The sequence below is a fragment of the Trachinotus anak genome, unplaced genomic scaffold (assembly GCF_046630095.1).
Source record: "Trachinotus anak isolate AG129_WGS33_773 ecotype Australia unplaced genomic scaffold, CSIRO_AGI_Tana_v1 ptg000012l, whole genome shotgun sequence".
NCBI classification, from domain to species: Eukaryota; Metazoa; Chordata; class Actinopteri; order Carangiformes; family Carangidae; genus Trachinotus; species Trachinotus anak.
In genome coordinates, this window is record NW_027273863.1 from 22775627 (window position 1) to 22794439 (window position 18813).

Consider the following 18813-nt stretch of genomic DNA (forward strand, 5'->3'; position numbering starts at 1 on the left):
TTCAAACACATTAGTCCAGTTTATTTGTTACAACTTTATTAATGAACATGGCAACATCTCAAAAGTCAGAACAGTTACTTCAAAAAAACCAAAACCCAATAGATTTGATAATATACACAGCACATGAAACCTTTTTACCTCTAAGGCATGCTCCTTGTTTAGTCTTCTACACCCTCTCGAACTGTGTTGATGTACAGAGTGAACAGCCTCAAACAAAAACAGTATGTGACCTTTTAACTACAGAGAAGAGTCATTTACACCCCAAAATTACTGCCTATAGAAACAGTGCATATGTCATTGAAGTATATCAGTTCCTGTCCTCATCCAACTTTCTAATGCACATTCCTGTCTACTAAAGGTTACTGATGAAGGCATTCAAGCGATAAAACAACCATCAGACAACTCTATGGCATGGTTAAAACACAACTTAAGTCAATCCGAGCTGGAAAACATGTATCAGACCAACACTTTGTGCAATCACAGAATTTCAATTTCATTGCGTTGCTGTTTTTTTTTTGTTTTTTTTACCTTATCACTGGAGCTCTTGAACGGTCTACGTTCAGCAGTGGCATTGACTCAAAGGATTCCTCCTTTTGGGGACAAACTACGACAGGGCCTGACTCTACGACCTAAGCTTGCAGCATCCTCCAACACTGTGAGCGAGAAGTGAAGGCAGCAGCGTTTCAATAGCAGATTTGCACTGCACTTTGAGGGCAGATTCACACCACGACAGAAAATTATATTAAAAAAAGTATTCATGTATTTCACCGTTTGACCTAACAGTTGAGCACATTGCTAACTTCTGGCAACAGGTTTGCATGGCATGCAGTTTGTTACACCAGTGTCAAAGTTGTCTAAAGCATCGATTGAACATTTCACTGTCAGACTTACCGGGGTGCAAACATAAGGCTATTTCCAAATATTAAGCACATACGACAGTGACATTTCCTCAGTGAACCTACTACACAACAGCTTTTCTGGGTAAAGTCACTTTTTGAAACTTCATGTCATAACTCACATCATGCAGTTCATTCATGAAAGCAGATCTTAAAAGAAGGGCTTAACATATCCTGGACATTTCTTTGCGACTAAGCATGAATGCATTGAGGCATGTAATCGACACAGGTAAGCATTTCTTTGCATGGATATTGGTCATGTCACTGGACAAAAAAAAAAAAAAAAAACAAAAAAAACAAAAACACTGGTTTCCTTAGGTTTCGCTTACCTGTGTTATTGCAGCAGAACCTAAGGTGCAAGGTCTGGGATGACACTGCAAAGATCAGATATATTGCACTGTTTGCCATCAGTGAACAATGCAGTCAAAGATTGTTTTGACCTTTAAAAATCAACAGCCTTTCAACAACAGTGCTCATTCAGAAAATGTCATAAATCAATACTGAGCTAGTCAGAAGCACTTCCACTACTAGCATTCCACATGCTCATATAGGACATTAAAGAAATAACAGCAGAAACCTAAGCATGCTACTCTGGAGTTATGCAGTAGGACTTTTTCTAAAGCAATGTATTGCAATAAATGGCATTTTAAAAACATGAGTCTCAACTACACAATGGCACTTAGCAGGTCAGATATTCAAAAACGCAAAAAAAAAAGAGAAAATCCACATGGACATCCTTAAACATTTCCTACCAGCAGTGTAAGAGTGCTGACATTCAAGCCCTCAGTTCAGATCTCCACCTGGCACTGAAATGCTACCTACACGCAAAATCTATTACAATCTACAGAGAATCAACACACTGTAAAGATTCAGTCTCAGTGTTATGCAGTCAGGAGTCAAACAAGGGAAATAAAGTCTCAGAAACATGTGGTACAAGAGTCAGAGTCTAAAGCACTAAAGCCTCTCCTCAGAACATTTGATACTTACCCACAGACATGGGGAAAATGGCAATATTTGACAAAGAAATACTCCATCTGTTGCAGTTTATAAAGTAGCTCAATCTCAAAGTCAATCACAGTTTTGTACTTACAGTATAGGAGGGCTCAACTGATGGATGACGACTGCTTAGCCACCCCCGACCCTACAACATCTATGTTCTTATACTGGATAAACACTAACAGAATGGGCACAGCAAAAACTTTTTTTTTTGCAATGTTTTTATATTAAAAAAACATTCGTTTAAAAAGACAAATTTATACATGTGAGTTAGTTCACAACTGGAAATGGGCAAGACAAAAGGATTCAATGCATTTTCGATACAGTGGCAATTTACCTGACTGTCCTGGAAAAAGAACAGCACAAAAATATATATATATATATGTGTGTAACACTAAAAAATGCAACATTTCTTGCAACCATGTTTTCTGAGGAACATGTTAGGAAAAATACTTGCTTACCGCTTTTTCTAAACTTGCCTGTGGAGGAGGAAGTGTCTAATCAAGGCAAAATACAATGCATACTACCTCAACAATGTCAGCAAACCAGGCAAAACTTAGAGAGTGCCACAGCAACGCAGTTAATGCATGAGTGACGATACACAGATACCTTCAGCTTCCTAAGGACAAACATCTGTCTACAGCTGATGTCAGAGCAATGTCAAGAAACAGGAAGTGTAAAAAAATGTCTATCAACAAGAGGACGTTTGTTGGTCTGAACCACTTAGTATCATTGCACGCACATAATGTATCTAAGAGCCTTATAGACAGTTGGAGAGAGACAGGACAGCACAACTTTGAGTCATTCATTTTTGGACAAATAAACTGACGTAAGGCCTGCATTTCAAACTCCCTCCCACCCCACCCGGTAAAACAAAAAGGTACAGAGCTTCATCTCAACCCTCTTGGTTTCCAACCACCCCAACTTACCAACACAGGAGGTTTCAGTTTGTTTTATTGCAAAAACACAACAGGCAATAGCATTTTAAAACTGAGATGATTTACATGGTAATGTCAACAGTTCAATAAACATGAATTCTAACCACATTTAATGTAGATACAGGGCTGGAATGACCATATGTATAATTACCTCACTAAAAACAAAGCATTTACAAGAGAAAGAAAAACAAAACAAAAAAAGGAAGAGGACGTGTTCGCCGGGAAATCTGCCATCTATGTGAAACACTTTGAAACCAAGGAAATTTAAGATCTTCATCAAGGCGTCTGCATCCAAACATTTAACAAAGGATTTTGTTTCGACAATGTAGCATTTACTTTATGTCCACTTCACATTACTGGCCCTGTGCAGAAGAAATACATAGAAGATACATTGCATGTTAACAGCAGAAACAGTGGACTCAGCTTCCCAAAATAAAAAGCTAAAAACCTGTGTAGGGAGGAAATTGATTTGGTTAAAGTTTGTGCAGCTGCTGCAGCCACTGGAGCCCTGTAAAAACCTGAGGGAGCAAGGGGGTTATGGCACAAAACAACTGAGTATAAGTGAATGTGGAGGGCAGATTCTTATTGGGGGTGTACCTGAGGGGCTTGTGGTGCTGCGCCCATCGTCTGGGGGTTGGCTGTGCCATAGTAGGCAGCCTGCTGACGGTAGTACTCCGCCCAGGCAGCGCTGTAGTCTGGCTGGCCTCCAGGCTGGGAGGCGGCGGCTGCTGCTGCTGCCGTGGCCTGAGGGGCAGCTTGACCTGGAGGGTGAAACCACAGAAAACTCCTTTGAACAGCTGACAACCTCGAGGAAAACAATGTGCCAGTCACATGAGCTTATTACAAAGCGACGCTGTGATGGAGCTGCACTTTCCCTGCTTAAACCATGACGTACACAAACAGACCAGTTTTACTGCACCTCAGTTTTTCTAGTTTTTATTTAAATTTATAAACCTTAAAGTCTCAAATTACTCTGCAGAAAACAATTTTATATATATATATATATTTGTTTAACAAAACGTAATCTATATTTTTGCCTTTGAGTAGCAACCTTTTACTACATCTACAATAGAAATCAAATATTGTTTGGAAACATCATCCAAACACTGTTGCACAGGTTCAAACAAAGGCTTCCATCAACTTTCTATGTGGCTTTTGATGGTGAAAGAAACTGACACTTTGTCTTTCTTGGCAATTCCTCTAAAGAACTAAAGATCTAGACTTCAGGGTTTTAACTGTGCCTTTACTAATGGCCCTTTTTTAATAGTGAGTAATTGTGCAATATTCTGTTCTACTTCCTGCAGTTCCTGCTTCACAGGGTGCAGCAACACTCTGTTGAAACACTGCCTTTATACAACTGAAAAAGGCCTTCTGTTTTTTTACAACTCAGCTTTGGGTGACCTGAACTTTTTTTTTAAACCTAAGGCAGTTCACCACTCAACTCTAACATCTAGAATCATTCACTGGACTTGAGCTGCTCCCAGGTCAATAAAAGTGGAAATATGGAGCTGCTCTTAAACCTGTGATGTCACCATTTTTATCATGCTAGACATACAGCCACTGCTATAATTCTCACTTTTTAATTTTCAAGTATTTTGCATGTCTGGCCATGCCCCAGTAAGGTATGTAGAGCTGGTATTTTTACTGCTGCTTGCTGCTGAATAAAATCTTGTCCCATCACAGAATGGGGTGTGGCCACGAGCTTGAGGTTTTGAGCTCAGAGACGAGAGCAGCAGCTGCTATGCAAGATTTCAGACCAGCTGAACCAGAATACAAGAGGAAGGCTATTAGTCAACTGACAACATTAACAACCAATTAATCGTTTTAGTCATTATTCAGGCTGCTTCACAGATGAGAACATTTGTCGTTTTCTTCAACATGTAAGTCAGTGAACTGCATTCACTGCATTCGTCTTGCATTAGAGAAAATTGCTTTTCTGACATTTTTAACCAAAAATCAAAACAATTGAGAATAAGTGGTAGACTTATCAGTAATAAACAATCATCAGGTTGCATCTCTATTGGCATATAAGAAGGGGAACGAACCCACCACCGGTTTCTCAGGGTGAGAGGGTCAGAAACCTTCTGCCTTACTGTCGGGCGGCTGTAAGAGCAGCAACTCACTGACAGAGAGCTGCTAGAAGATGCAGCCTCCCTTAAACATCGACACCATCCACCTGCAGGGTTACTGCAGGTTTCATCATGATAGACCCAAAACTTTTTTCATACCATATTCCACTAAATTTTTAAAGCCAAAGTATGAAAATGGACAGACGAAAAGGCCCTGAACTGTTTATCAAGTGCTATCACATTTTTGTTTCTACTTCCCAATGTAACAATAATTCCTAATAATTAAACAAGACCTGACTAAGCATCAGAAAATGGGTGGATGACTAATAGGTTTGAGGTCCACATATAAATTTTAGAGGTCTGGAACAATATTACTGGGGATTTTCCAGACAGTTTCTCTAAAATCACATAGAGAAATATTATATATATATATATATATACTAATATTCAGGACTTTTTTTAGGGAAACTGGAGACTTTTAATGCTGTCTAAGGCCTTTTTGAGGAAACAAAGACTTAAAGACCGATTGCAAGATCTGATTGCACCTAGTTTCTCTTATGAATGACACATCTGCTTTTTTAATTCGACTGACTCAGGTTTCTATCGCAGCCTAAGTTTTTGGGATCACACTAAACCATTTGCCTCACATACACTGCAAACTCATTTCTGATTTTTTCGCCATGGAAACAAAAATGTGAGTTTAATGTGTACTCCATCTCCATTACAAGCCTATGCATCTGTAACAATAGATGAGAAGTCAAATTTTAAATCCTGTCATGACAACAAAAATGCTCAATGAATTGAGGACCAACCTTGTTTCTTGTAATATTCCTCCCAGGCTTTCGTGTAGTCCTGAGGTTGTTGACTCTGTTGACCTGCAATGAGAAGGGAAAAATGTGTCAATGCATTCAAGTGTTGTCACAAAGTGAAATCACAAAGAAGAAATTAACATTAATCCTACATTTTTTTTATTATACATGACCCAAAACCCCAACCCACAAATCAAACATGTTGCATCATTTAACTCTACACACGTTCAGTAGCAGTAACACATTCATGGCACATTGCAGTACTCTGCCATCAGTGTGGATAAAGCATAAACAAAGTCTAGAAAATAAGCTACTCTAAGCTCAGAAAAGGTGGTTCTGTGTCGACAGCTCAGTCCTGTAGACAGTCAAAGTGTTACAGTCTAAACAGCACAGGCAGCAAGTGTCAAACCAAGTGGAGGCACAGTGAAAACGCTCCACAGCAGGCCAGCAGTACTGACAAATACCCAGACCTGAAAAAGAAGCTGACTGAATGCCCAGTGGCTGTTTAGACTGTCTTGTGTCAATAGGTGTACACTGAAACTACGTTCATATACCCATTTTCTTGTAATATTCCTCCCAGGCCTTGGTGTAATCTGCCTGTCCACTCTGACCTGCAGCCTGTGGGTCACCTGTTAAAAAAAACGGTACTTGTAATTAGTGAATCATTCTCAGCAGTTTGTCCTCCACCTGCCTGGGTCGGGCTGTCAGCCTAGGGATGGTGGAGGAAAACTATCCTGTCCTTGGGGTAATATAAAAAAAAGTTTAAAAAGATGCTCTGGAAAAGCAAAGTCATTTAAAAAGGTGAAACCAAACCAACTTGTCTCCTGTTAAGAGACACCACGAAGACATGAGCAAAGGCCACTACTAAAGTAAAGCTAGTAAACTACACTGCTCTGCGCTTGTCTACAACAGTTTCTGCTTCTTCTAGAAGCACTGACACTTGGCTAATTGAGAAACTCTTCAGTTACCTTGGCCGTTGGTTTGAGTCGTGCCAGGAGCTCCACTTGTTGGGGTCATGGGAGCCTGCGGCTGCTGGCTGTACTGAGCATAGTAGGCTGCCCACGCCGCTGCGTTGGCGTCGGCTGCTGCTTTATCTGAACACAACAAACAAGTCTGGTTACAACACATAAAACATACAGTTTTAACAGTCCTACATATGATATGATCAGGGTCTCTTTTGTTATCTGATGAAAGACTTAAAGACCGTGTTAATAAAATGCAAGAACATGAATTTTTTTATCTTTGTATGTGTTCAGGTCTCAGATAAGTTTAGGGTTGGGGTTATACATCAGCTCTTCAGCGTGGTGCATGAGTTTTCATCATAGACCGTCCACATACTAACTGCATCTAAATGACTTTTGCATTTGACCGTGGTCGATTCTCGGGTCTCTTTTGTGACTAAGCAGGCTTCAGCGCTCACCTGGTTTGAACTGAATCCTGACGCCTGTGTCGTTCTAAATTTTCCTACATATAATATGATTGAGCTCTCTTTAGTGTTAAAATTAAATTTGATGAAAGACTTAAAGACCTTGTTAATACAATGCAATAAAATGCAGGGACAGTAAATCCCACAAATATTTATTAAGAACATGAATTTATGGACATGTATATCATGTTCAAACATCAAATATCCGGTGTATCAGCTACTAGCAGGTACTCACTTGGATCAGGTTGTCCCTGCTGCCAATGTGGGTAGCCATTGCCCCATCCCTGGGGCTGGTAAGGCGCAGGAGGGCCACTGATAAAAAAAAAATAATAATATATATTAATAATCAACTTACCAAACCCCTGTTTCAATCTTCTCATCAGCACTAAGAAATTTAAAAGTGAGGAAGAAACACAGGACAAATTGTACTTACTGAGGCCCTGGAGGTCCCTGGTTGTATGGTCCAGGGTTGTATGGGCCCATGGGAGCCCCTGGGGGTCCAGGTGGTCCAGGAGGACCATGTGGGCCTGGACCTCCATGTGGACCAGGAGGACCATGTGGGCCACCCATTGGCGTGACTGGTCCCTGAAAACACAGAGGAAAAAGTCAGGAAAGTTTAGAGTAGACAAACGTGTCTACTGAGGACCTGCACTCAAACACCCAGTATCTCACCCCGATTTTCTCCTCCACCAGCTGCCTGGCGTAGTCGATCTGTTGAGGAGAGCCCCTGACTGTGAACATTTTGATGTTGGGATCCGCGTTGGGTGGAGGATTCCTCTGCAGCTCGATCCGGGCTCCAGACTGCTGGCTGATGCCTTTGATTGTCTCACCACCTGGAAAAGATCACAAATATAATTTGAATTATAAACAGCCACATTCCTTAATCTCTAATGAACTTGATGACAAAACACAAACTGGATAAACATCTTACTGACTCTGTTATACTGTTAATGTGCTGAAGTTTGTTTAACTTTTCCAAGCTTCTCCCCCTTGTCTTAATCTGAACCAGTGGTTTTAATATGTTTTTGCTCTTTCATCCACATTACGTCATTACGTTACCTAAAAGAAATTAAATACCTCCAATACACTTATGTGGCTTTTAGAGAACGATAAGCTGACAAAATCGGTCCATCATTGTTTAAAAAGTAAAAGTGTTTCGGCTGTCTTTGTAGCATTCAACCTGTTGTTGAACAAACCCTGGTGTCGAGAAGCCACTTGCCTTTTCCAATGATGAGGCCGGTCTTCATAGTTGGGACAGTGAAGGTGAACTCCTGCAGGCCACCAGGGGGCCCCATGTTCCAGTTGCCCTGCCCACGACCACGGCCTCTGCCACCACCATGTCCCGGGGGTCCTCCAGCCTGGACACTCCTCAGCAGGTCAGATATGATTTCTGCTGCATGCTGAGCCTGGTCAGGAGGACCCATGATCTGTGCTATCCTGTCTGGTGTGCTGCCATCATCTGCAGGAGAAAATAAGGCGATTACAGACCAACCACACAGGATTTCTTCATTTCTGTTACTGGGACCAACATAAAGATATTTGCATTTACCAAAAATTAACACAAGTGTTGAAAACTGTGGTCTCCACAACTAACACTCCAAATTCTTTGTATGTGTTCAGGTCTCAGATAAGTTTAGGGTTGGGGTTATACATCAGCTCTTCAGCGTGGTGCATGCGTTTTCATCATAGACCGTCCACATTTTAACTGCATCTAAATGACTTTTGCATTTGTTGATTCTCAGATCTTTTTTGTGACTAAACCGGCTTCAGAACTCACCTGGTTTGAACTGAATCCTGACGCCTGTGTCGTTCTGTATTTTCTTGATCATCTCTCCATTTCTGCCGATGACAATTCCTACTGCGAACCGGGGGACGGGAACCTAAATGATGACATTTAAGACAATTATTTCATTTATTTAAGACACTGAATGAAACCTCATCTCCAAGCTTATAAATTAAACAGATTATGACAAACACTCACATCTAAACTGTCTCCTCCTCCTCCTCCAATCCTCGAACCATACTCGCCCCTCTGCTCCCTGAAGCCCTGGTCTCTGATCAGCTCCATCACCATCTCTTTGGCTTGCTGAAGAGAAAACAAACTCTTATTACAGAATTACTCCACCAGTCTCCATGGAGGCAAATAAGGAGGCAAGTAACAGGACTTTTATTGCTCCAGACATTGGTTTGCTCAACAGAGGTTTGAGAGCAGAAGTAGCTCGTACCAGTTAATGTAAAGGTCTGTCTTGTTTTATTATGTCCCAACTATAAAGATGTGCAAGCGCAATGGTCACATGGTCAAGGACCCACCTGGACTTTAAAGGGTTCTCCTGAAATGCGGAGTGGCTTGTCTGCGCCTGTGTTTTGGGGTCCGTCTTGGATCATGACCATCTTCACTCCTGCTCTCTCCTGCAGGTCAGGATCAACGAAAAACATTCATCAAGTGTTTTTGTGAGTCACACTTCACACTGCTACCACCCCCCTCTTTGCTTTTGGTTTTCCAACACTGGCCGAACACTCACCTGTAGGCTTTTGATGGTTTCTCCTCCCTTCCCAATGACAAGTCCGGCTTTAGAGGCAGGGACCATAATCTCCTGAACAGTCATTCCCGGGCCGTCGTTGTGGTGGAACGCTGGAGCTGGACGCCCCTTCTCAACTATCTCTGTTAGTAGCCTCTTTGCAGTCCTGATGGGAGAAAAATTACCATTATACACTGTCTGCAATGCAATTGCTTAGAAAGCTATTTAAAATGGGCGATTGACAGTTTGATTGACAGCATAATGAAAATCTTTCTAAGATTTGCTGCACATTCTTCAGGAGAGAAAGCGCTGATTACTCACTGGATTGACTCTGGTGGTCCTGTTAACGTCACCGACCTATCTGGCATCCCTCCGCTGTCTGAAACACAGAAGGAGCTGTTTAGACAAATCTTTAACAATAACAATCGAAACCAACAAAAATCATCACATCTGATATATTATTCTAAACTTACCAGGGGCGATCTGTATTTTACAACCAGACTCCTGCTGCAGACGTGATATTTGCTCGCCCCCTCTTCCAATAACTAGAAAGGAACAGGAAAAATGCGTTACACCCAAATACTCAACACTGACAACAGTGAAATTATGTTTTCGTCGTTTGCTGTTAAAATGAAAACTTACTGAATCCAACCATGCCATCTGGAACCTTGAATTCTTCTGATGCTGATCTGAGAATTAAAGAAATAAGTCAGTGTGGACATTATAATATGTGGACAAATGTCAAAGGTAAACATTTGAATTCCACTTGTGTGTTTACCTTGGGGGACCACCCATTCCTCCCATCGCTGAAAAGGCTGGGGGGGAAAGAAAGATTAAAATGCATGAGGGGGAAAAAAATAAAACAAAGTGTAACCCATGCACCAAATGTCCATTTAATGCCAACTGTAGGCCAAATACTTTAGGGGGGGAATTACCAAGTACTACCAAGATTACCAAGAATTACCAACAACTACCAACAACTACAGCTATGCCATCAAGTCACTTACCATCATTTGTAGCCACTTTCTTTGTCTCTGGTTGGTCTGTGACAACACAACACGATAACCAGCATAAGTATCTGACATTAAACCCTTTATCACATTACTTCTGGGGACTTAAAGTGCATTGCCTGAAATTTAAATGGTTAAGGCAAAAAGTGTTGAAAGTATTCAACTACAAAGGGCTGAAAAGCCACCAGTTTATTAGGTACACCTGGCTAAATTAACAGTTTGCGGTGCTGTTAAACTATACTACTTTACACCTAATAGTTTGATCATCCCATTCAAGCCAGTGAGGGCAGACTGCATATCTGTCTCTAACACAGTACACGTCTCCAGGAAAAGAACTGTCATGTGTGGATTTACTGCACTGCTGTTGTATTACATTACAGTTCTATATCCTATGTGTACCTAATAAAGTGGAAACAGTTTACAAATATGCTGATATATACTGAAACAGAATCAGGGATTCAACTTACAATCATTTACTTCACACTTGATTTTTTTCTAGCAAAGTGAAACCAGCAGTGACTCAATTAGCTTTGATATTATAACTCCTTGATTTCAGTTAAATCATGAAATCACATGTGTTCACAGCCAGAATAATAATAAAACAGCTGAGGACAGACAGTGAAAACATCATTTAAATACACACATGCTACAGCCGATGTATAACAAAGACAACATGGAAATAAACTGTGGAAACGTGGTTAGTAGTGATGTTAGAATTATTGTTGGAAATGCACATTGATATAAAAACATTACAGCAGATTAATAACATGTCTATGCAATTACGGTTTAGTAGCTGCTAAAACACACAGGCAAGCATTAACTGTAAAGACTTGCATTGAATCGATTTGAGCCACTGACCGATATTCAGGTTAGGCATGGGAAAATACCCACCAGCGTCCTCCAGGGGCCTTTTCTGGCCTCCGTAGCCAAATTCATTTGTTGGAGGTGCCGCAACTCCATCACCACCGATCTTCGCCGCGATCTGAAACGAAAACGATGAGAGAAAAGAAGAGTTTAGTTGATTTTGCTTTTTTTTTTTTCTCGTTGAATTCGTGTCACACGTATAATAAACACGCTGCCTGCGGCCTACACCTCTGTCCGGAAGTCAGAACCAACAAAGGACCGCTTAATCTTACGCTGCACCAACTGATTAATGTTATCACGATATAAAAAAAGCTTAGGGTTCCCGATAACTGGTCATGTTTATTTAATTACACCTGTGCTCGCAGGTATCCCAGCTTCTGTTTTCGCATCGTTTTTGCAGCGTGGCGTTCGCTTAGCTTAGCCTAGCCTAGCCTAGCCTGCCTCGACTCTCCCGTATGTAGCGGCTTAAAGCACAAAAACTCCCCATTTGCGACCGACTTGGAAATTATTTCTACACTTAACAACCTGGCGGGTCTTCTTACCTGTCGTGCTCGCTGCAGCGCGTCTTTAAAAGCATCGTTCATCCCGCCACCGGCGTTAGAGGACGGCGGAGCCACGCTGCTGTAGTCAGCCATATCTTCTTCTTTTTCTTCTTCTTCTGCTCGGCGCGACAAGATGGCGGGTTTCATTCACGGGATGTTGACGGGAAAACTCGCGGTCAAACGCGTATAACATCGCGATAACTGTGACACTTGTTTGTTTTTTTATATACAGCCTATGGTTTGACCACTGTCGAGTCAGGACAACATTGACCTAGATAAAGAATTGATTTTTTCTGTTTTCATAAATAGAATAAAGATTTAGCAAATATGAAATTTAAAAGTTTATATACTCTCCTTGGTAATCTAGATCAGGTGGAACAAGTCTAGTGTACTGGTTTTTGATCCAGACCTGGTTTAGTGTTGGCTGGATGAGGAAAAAAGTTGTGCGGTCACCCATATGCTGTCTTCATAACTAGAATAAAAATTTTGCAAATCTGAAAATGTGCTTTAAATGTGCTTCTTCACCCTCCTTGGAAAATCTAAATCAGATGTAACAAGTCAAGATATAGTGATTTTTTTATATCGACCCGGTCTGGTGTGGCCAATAAAGCGTGATTTCAGTTAAGCCTTTCATTTTTCTGTTATTGTGAAATTCAGTAATACAGCAACCCTTTCTCAGTGCAGGGCCAGAGTTAGATGACTGATCTTATCCTCAGAGTATAACGAAGATGATGGAAATAATCTTCTAAAACCTCACAGTGAAATATTCATCTGTGTCTAAGAGACATTAGAGTCAAAGTCAAAACAAAGAAACATCAACACTGTTTGATGATAAATGAAAAAGAAGATGCCTGACCCCTGTAATGAAGTGAAACGTGATATTTTATTATACATCTCACACTTCAACACATATCCTCATTGACACAGCTCAGTCTGAAGCAGGCAGTTATCACACTTTAGTCACATTGTAAATTTCAAGTCAACCATGTCTGAGCACTCAGTGAGGTTTACTGTAACTTCACCACGTCTCGTCGTCTTAATCAGAGGTAAACTGTTCACTTACCTCTTTGACAAAGCTAGAGAGGTATTAAAGGGTGAATCACACGACGGTCCAAGTCTGGAAGACTTGACTCTTGCTATTGTTTCAGGACTCCAGTTGTTTTAGGGAGACTCAGTTCACATTAATAAGAATTCACAGTTTTTGCATTTGTCTCTGTGTTCCTGATCACATCCCTGAAATGTGTTGTTTAAGAGCCACAGTTCAGCATGCAAAGAAAGCAACCTCTGCTAAATCTCAAGGCTCCATTGAGGAAAACAGATTTTCAAACTTCCTAGTTAAAGTGTAGTTTATCAAGGCACAGGGAACAGCCCTGACGAAGCTTGCCCCCATGCCGTTGTAATATCCTTTAATTCCACGTCTTTCATAAATCCCAATCAGTCCTTGTAAAACTCCTGAAGCTGGGCGTGAATCTGAGCTGAAAGCTGCAAAACATATGAATAATGATGAGGAAAACATGATCTCAGATTATTTCAAATCATCTCAACTGTGTTAAACCAAATAGAAGTGTTACCCTGAGCCTGCTGCTGGGTGCGAATCACTGCCAGCGGGTAACTGGTCATCTGTCCAGAGGCAAAGGCCACAAAACTGAAGAAAAACAGTTTGGAGTCACTGTTGTAGGCCGGATCACTCTTTGCCCAGTTCATAATTGACTGCAATAAGAAGCAAATAGTTACATTTAGCATCCGTAAGACGAACACGGTTTCAATCTTTGATGTTGAGTCTCACCTGATGAACTGCACACTCCACGCCTGCGTAGGGGATCATACAGAGGATGCTGGGCTTGAATCCTCGGTAAAAGGACGACAAAGACTCATGTCTGTAAATGGATCGGGCACAGGCCACCACGCCGTTGTATGTGCCAACTTGCTGCAGGTTCAGCCTCACTTTCAACACCTGAGGGGCAAATAAGAGGAGAGAGATGACTAAAATAAACTTCCACTTCCACGTTCACTGTCTCAAAGTCTTTTTCTTTGTAAAAAAAAAACTTTAAGTTTAGTGCTGTTCAAATAAAGTTGCATTATATTGTATCATTATTGAAAAACACCGCTAATGGCATGGGGATAATTAAGATTTTTAGATGTTATTGTGATTACTGCGAAGGAAAAAAGTCATCAATGAGAAAATATTAATGAATTGCTCTGAATTTTACAATACAGGCAGTTTTAATGTGGTTTACAGCACAGAAAACTGCTTTGTGGCACATCATGGAAAACAGGTGCCACAATCGTAAATAAATTCATAAAAGTTTGTGAAAGGAGAAGAAGAGGGTTTAACTCTCTCTCCCAACATTTTTCACCTCTTGAATGAAGATAAAATTAATTTATTTTATTAATTTATTCAGACAGGACAATATTTCAGTAGTAAATGTATGAGCAAACATATTTTTCATCTTTTCTGTAAAGATCATTAAAAGCCAGCATCTATGAAGATTGTGTGGATGCTTGTGAGCTGCCTCACGATGCTGGAATAGGTTGTTACTTGTTGTGAAGTAACTACCAAAAATTTCCCCAATGGTCTTATTTGTTTACAATAATTAAACCAAAGCATCACAATTAATGTGACGATGACACACTGACATTTAAAATTTGCAACAATCTCTACTTGTTATGGCTGAATATGACAGGACAGAGATGTTCGAGCACTCAGACCTGCCACCGATCTCTGATACCTCTAAAGGGTAGAAGGCAGCGTGAGCAACGGCGCCGGAGACGCAGCCCAACCCGAAACGCTGCTTCACCGTCAGAGTCTCCTGGGTTCTGTTCTGAGTGTACACCTTCATCTGGACAGAGCATGGCGATTAGAAATAGGAAACTGGCTCCTGAATTATTCATACTGCAGAGTCCGTCTGCTGCCATATGCTTCACCTGGGCGTAGATGAGACACTGTAGCGTCGACTGCGGCGTTCCTTTCAGCACGTTGACAGCGTTGCCTTGCCACATCGACCGCAGACCACCTGCTTTCATCTCCTGGAAGCCTTGGGAGAAGGCCTTGGATCCTTGAACCTGTGGAGTACAAAGGAAATAGTTTAAACTGAATCCCTTTCATAGCCAGCTGCAATAAATGTGCAATGTGAAGCTTTAGGTTTTAGGATGAATACAGATACAAAGATAACAGGCGAGTAGAAAGACACACAGTAGAAATTATGTTGTGCTGCTGTCAACCTCTTTTTTTTACTTTATTCATTCCGGGAGGTCAAAGGTCAGTGTCAGCTACATAGAAACATCACTAGGTGTTTGTCTTTGTTAATGATCCTTTAGCATTAAAGGTAGAAAGGAGGGGCACTGATCTAAAGCGGCTGCAAAAACAGCACTAAAGATATGACCCAAAGATAAGTCCCATAAATGATTTGGCCCATTCTCTTTCTCATACATGTCACTGATGAGCTGTAAACCGAATGCTCTTCCATTATCAGGGACAGACAGATTATGTGAAACAAGGCAGACTGGCTGATAACACCCTGAGACAGTCAAGTAAAACAACCTCTCAAATGTAACAACAGGTCTTTTATTATAAAAATCAGTTCCCTTCAGGTTTAAGTCTTTTGTTTGCGTTGGTAAAATGACCTACTGAGAGAAAGTAAGAACAGAATCCAGATGTTAAATGCTCCACTAAAGACAATAAATGATTTTATGTGAGTTTAACCCTGGCGGTTGATATCTCACCTTATCTTTAGGAACACTAACTGTAACACAATGATCTAAGCTCAAAGGACCAGTTTTACTTTTCAGAGCTTTAAAGCATCTCTCAGCAGATAGAACAAGTTTTACTGTGAGATGTGGTTGAAAGCTTTGGAAGTTCGGAAGCAGACCTCAGCTGAAAACTATGAATGAAATATACAGTAACTGGTACTGCACTTAGAAATCTGGAAATCATACCTGCAAGCTTTATGCACAATGAACTCTCCCACCAAAGTGATGCTTTAAACAAAACCGAGAACTTATTGACTTCAGAAGAAACTTCACCACGATAATAACAGTTGAGGCAGCTTCATGCCTGAGGTGTTTTCTTAGATGTGTTTGTTTTTTCTTGCACATGAGCTTAATCTAACTGACTGTCCCACTGAGGAGCATCACCAATCGAAGTGTTGTGAGTAACATGTTCTTGGGGAATCCATGCATGTATTTCACAGATCATATCAGATAAAGTGATGTATTTCACTAATGAAGTGGCACCTGTTCGTAGAGCTGACCTGAAGCTGGGTCTTAAGGCGGTCGATGGGTGCCGTCACAGTCCGGGACACAGCGTCTGCCAGTCCCGCTGCCAGAACAAACGTCCTCCATGCCCCGAAACCAGACGCCTCTTCGGGGAATTCGAGGGGCATCGCGCGGCTCTCCCCCACATCAAAAACCTGCAGACAGACAAAGAAGGAACTACATTCATCCTCCTTTGCAGTAACCTTTTAATCGTTGTGTTATTACATATGCTTAGGTTGCAAGGATGCAATAGTCTGTGACACTGCTGGACCACCTCTTCTTACCAGCTGGTGTTTCCACGAGGTCACCAGCTCGCCGATGTTGTCCACAGGGTTGAGGATGACATGGTGCAGGAATTCACCCCAGTCCACTGTCATTGAACTGTCCTTATCCATCCTGGCATGAGCAAACACAACAAACACAGCAAATATTCAGTGTGTTACTTTCATCATAACATAAAGAATCTTTATATATAAACATGTTTTCTCTAAAAAAATCATCCTAATATCACTTTACAAAAATCCATACTCGTAAAGGTTGCCAGTAATGTCTTCATTCATGATTAATAACTAATTGATTTGTTACAGAGCAGCAATAATCTATTATAATGCAGACATAAAAGAAACTCAGGTGCCAGGTTGTGAGCCCAAATTTAAGGATCCGTTTATTCTGATCTTCCTGCCGCCATAATAAAGAAGGCTGTAATTGTTTTGAACTTATAATGTCCATCATGTCCGCAGTTATAAAATCAGCTAGTATGTCATTAATAAATGGCTTGGGTGCTGTGCTGCCTTCTTGTTGAAGGGGAAATGCTGAATCCATAGAAGGGATGCCTCCACATTAGTCTAATTAAAGACCAAGAGGGATGCCTAAATCAAATAAAGGCTTACAATCTGGCAACCCAAATTTAACTTTGCTTGCACTAGGATGTGTAACTGATCAGCAACCGTGAATAGATGTATTACCATTAACACAGCTATCAATAACATCCTACCAACGAAGTAGGGATACCTTACTGTAAAGTGATACCAGAACCATTTGTTTGTAAAGTACTAATGTGTTGAATGTGCATCACAGCAGTGTGTTTTTTTTTAACTTAATCTGAACTCAACATGACTGTATAGTTAGATTTTTTCAGGCAAATGAGTATTAGTTCAAATATAATAACTGATCCATGAGGTAGTTGGCAAAAAAATCTTACATTTGTATTATTTTTTTTGCATTCGGCTTTGAAATGACCACTCCTAACTCCTTAAACAAACATATGATGTCCTCCTGGTCAATCACTCCTGATCAGAGAAGAAATGCACACAATTACAAACAGATACTGGGACTGCTCTTCCACTCATTGTCTGCAAACTGTCAAGTGATGACTGCACACTCTGAGTGCAAAGGTCACAGTCCGTAGCAGCGCTCAGTGTATTGTCTACAGTGTACCATAAACAGATCTAACTTTTGCATGTCAGCTGTTCCTGTCTGACCTTGAAAACACTGTTTATTGCCAAAAAAATAAAGAATATGTGCAGGTACAACCACACAGTAGTAGAACGCATTATATTCTGTAAAGGAGAACAAAACTGTAGGTGTAGTTCTTCAAAAACAGATGAATTAATATTTGTGTTTATAGTATCTATTCAACAAGCCTAATGTTTGAGGAATAAACATTTTTCAAGTGCCAAGACTCTCACTACTCACCACACTTGTTCTTGTCAAGGTCATGAAAGTAAATTTTCCATGTCCGCTCTCTGTCCATCATGTAGCTGAGGAACTCTGCATAATCCAACAGGCCATCTTTGTCTTTGTCATAAGAGTCCATGATATTCTAGGGGGACAGAAAAATCTTCTATCAGCTGGTTTGAGGTGACGATTGTTAAAATGAATGGATGAAATTAAGACCATGCACAAACACACAGTACCTACACGTTGTGAGATATAAGATAATGAGAATATTACCTGGACCTTGCCATCAGCTGAGAGGATCCCATGCTTCCTCATTTCGTCGTGGAGTTCTGCCACAGATATGAATCCATCTTTGTTTTGGTCCAATTTGACAAACAAACCACGAAACTGATCCATGGTCGGTTTGGAAAATATTTTCTAAAAAAATCGAGGTGTTAAAAAAAAAAAATGAAAAAATGCAGCCAGCTTTAGCGGATGTGGGCAGAGAAATAAAGCATCGACAGTCAGCAGAAATGATTGACCTGCAGCTTCGTACCGACGCTGACTCACGGCAGGGCCCAGAGCCAATGCGGAGAGAGGGCGACGAGCATCGGCTGCAAGAGGAGACCTCACCGTCCCTGCGGCGCAGCAGGTGGCGCTGCGGCTGCAGGAGAGCCGATCGCAGCCCCATCCTCCTCCTCCTCATCCTCCTCCTCATCCTCCTCCTCCTCCTCATCCTCACCCTCCTCATCCTCCTCATCCTCCTCCTCATCCTCCTCCTCATCCTCATCCTCCTCCTCATCCTCACCCTCCTCATCCTCCTCATCCTGC

At 41.1% G+C, this 18813-nt stretch overlaps 2 protein-coding genes across 10 annotated transcripts; both read right to left on the minus strand.

The window, feature by feature from the left end:
* Window positions 1-131: 131 nt before the first annotated feature.
* Window positions 132-12236, minus strand: fubp1 (far upstream element (FUSE) binding protein 1). Of its 9 annotated transcripts, none has more exons than XR_011693053.1 (21): window positions 12070-12229; window positions 11522-11645; window positions 10661-10696; window positions 10432-10468; window positions 10296-10342; window positions 10127-10198; window positions 9975-10032; window positions 9657-9819; window positions 9445-9543; window positions 9116-9220; window positions 8912-9014; window positions 8354-8593; window positions 7807-7967; window positions 7568-7719; window positions 7370-7446; window positions 6677-6802; window positions 6263-6337; window positions 5712-5774; window positions 3428-3591; window positions 1226-3192; window positions 132-653 (listed from the first exon to the last, which is right to left on the minus strand). XR_011693053.1 is itself a non-coding variant. In XM_071492724.1 (21 exons), exons 1-21 carry the CDS (start codon window positions 12214-12216, stop codon window positions 630-632), a joined length of 2085 nt encoding a protein of 694 aa, XP_071348825.1. In that variant the 5' UTR covers window positions 12217-12229; the 3' UTR covers window positions 132-629. The 9 variants fall into 9 exon arrangements, 8 of the variants coding, with proteins under 8 accessions (XP_071348825.1, XP_071348824.1, XP_071348830.1 ...); XM_071492724.1 differs by having other exon boundaries at window positions 1226-1270; window positions 11555-11645; XM_071492723.1 differs by having other exon boundaries at window positions 1226-1270.
* A 135-nt stretch (window positions 12237-12371) lies between these two features.
* Window positions 12372-18654, minus strand: slc25a24l (solute carrier family 25 member 24, like). Its single transcript, XM_071492734.1, has 10 exons — window positions 18277-18654; window positions 18019-18145; window positions 17525-17612; window positions 16608-16719; window positions 16320-16478; window positions 14995-15132; window positions 14799-14909; window positions 13856-14023; window positions 13641-13779; window positions 12372-13551 (listed from the first exon to the last, which is right to left on the minus strand). Exons 1-10 carry the CDS (start codon window positions 18397-18399, stop codon window positions 13364-13366), a joined length of 1353 nt encoding a protein of 450 aa, XP_071348835.1. The 5' UTR covers window positions 18400-18654; the 3' UTR covers window positions 12372-13363.
* Window positions 18655-18813: the final 159 nt, after the last annotated feature.

Bases quoted from the DNA above. Each gene is read 5' to 3' on its own strand.
- fubp1 (XM_071492723.1), bottom strand. From the start codon at position 12,216: ATGAAACCCGCCATCTTGTCGCGCCGAGCAGAAGAAGAAGAAAAAGAA. The intron at 10,343-10,431 runs GTAAACACACAA...TTTAATTCTCAG, and splicing joins GGAATGGGTGGTCCCCCAAG to ATCAGCATCAGAAGAATTCA. The intron at 6,803-7,369 runs GTGAGTACCTGC...TGTTGTGTTCAG, and splicing joins GCAGGGACAACCTGATCCAA to ATAAAGCAGCAGCCGACGCC.
- slc25a24l (XM_071492734.1), bottom strand. From the start codon at position 18,399: ATGGATCAGTTTCGTGGTTTGTTTGTCAAATTGGACCAAAACAAAGAT. The intron at 18,146-18,276 runs GTAATATTCTCA...CTGTCCCCCTAG, and splicing joins CAGCTGATGGCAAGGTCCAG to AATATCATGGACTCTTATGA. The intron at 17,613-18,018 runs GTGAGTAGTGAG...TTCTCTGATCAG, and splicing joins CCTTGACAAGAACAAGTGTG to GAGTGATTGACCAGGAGGAC.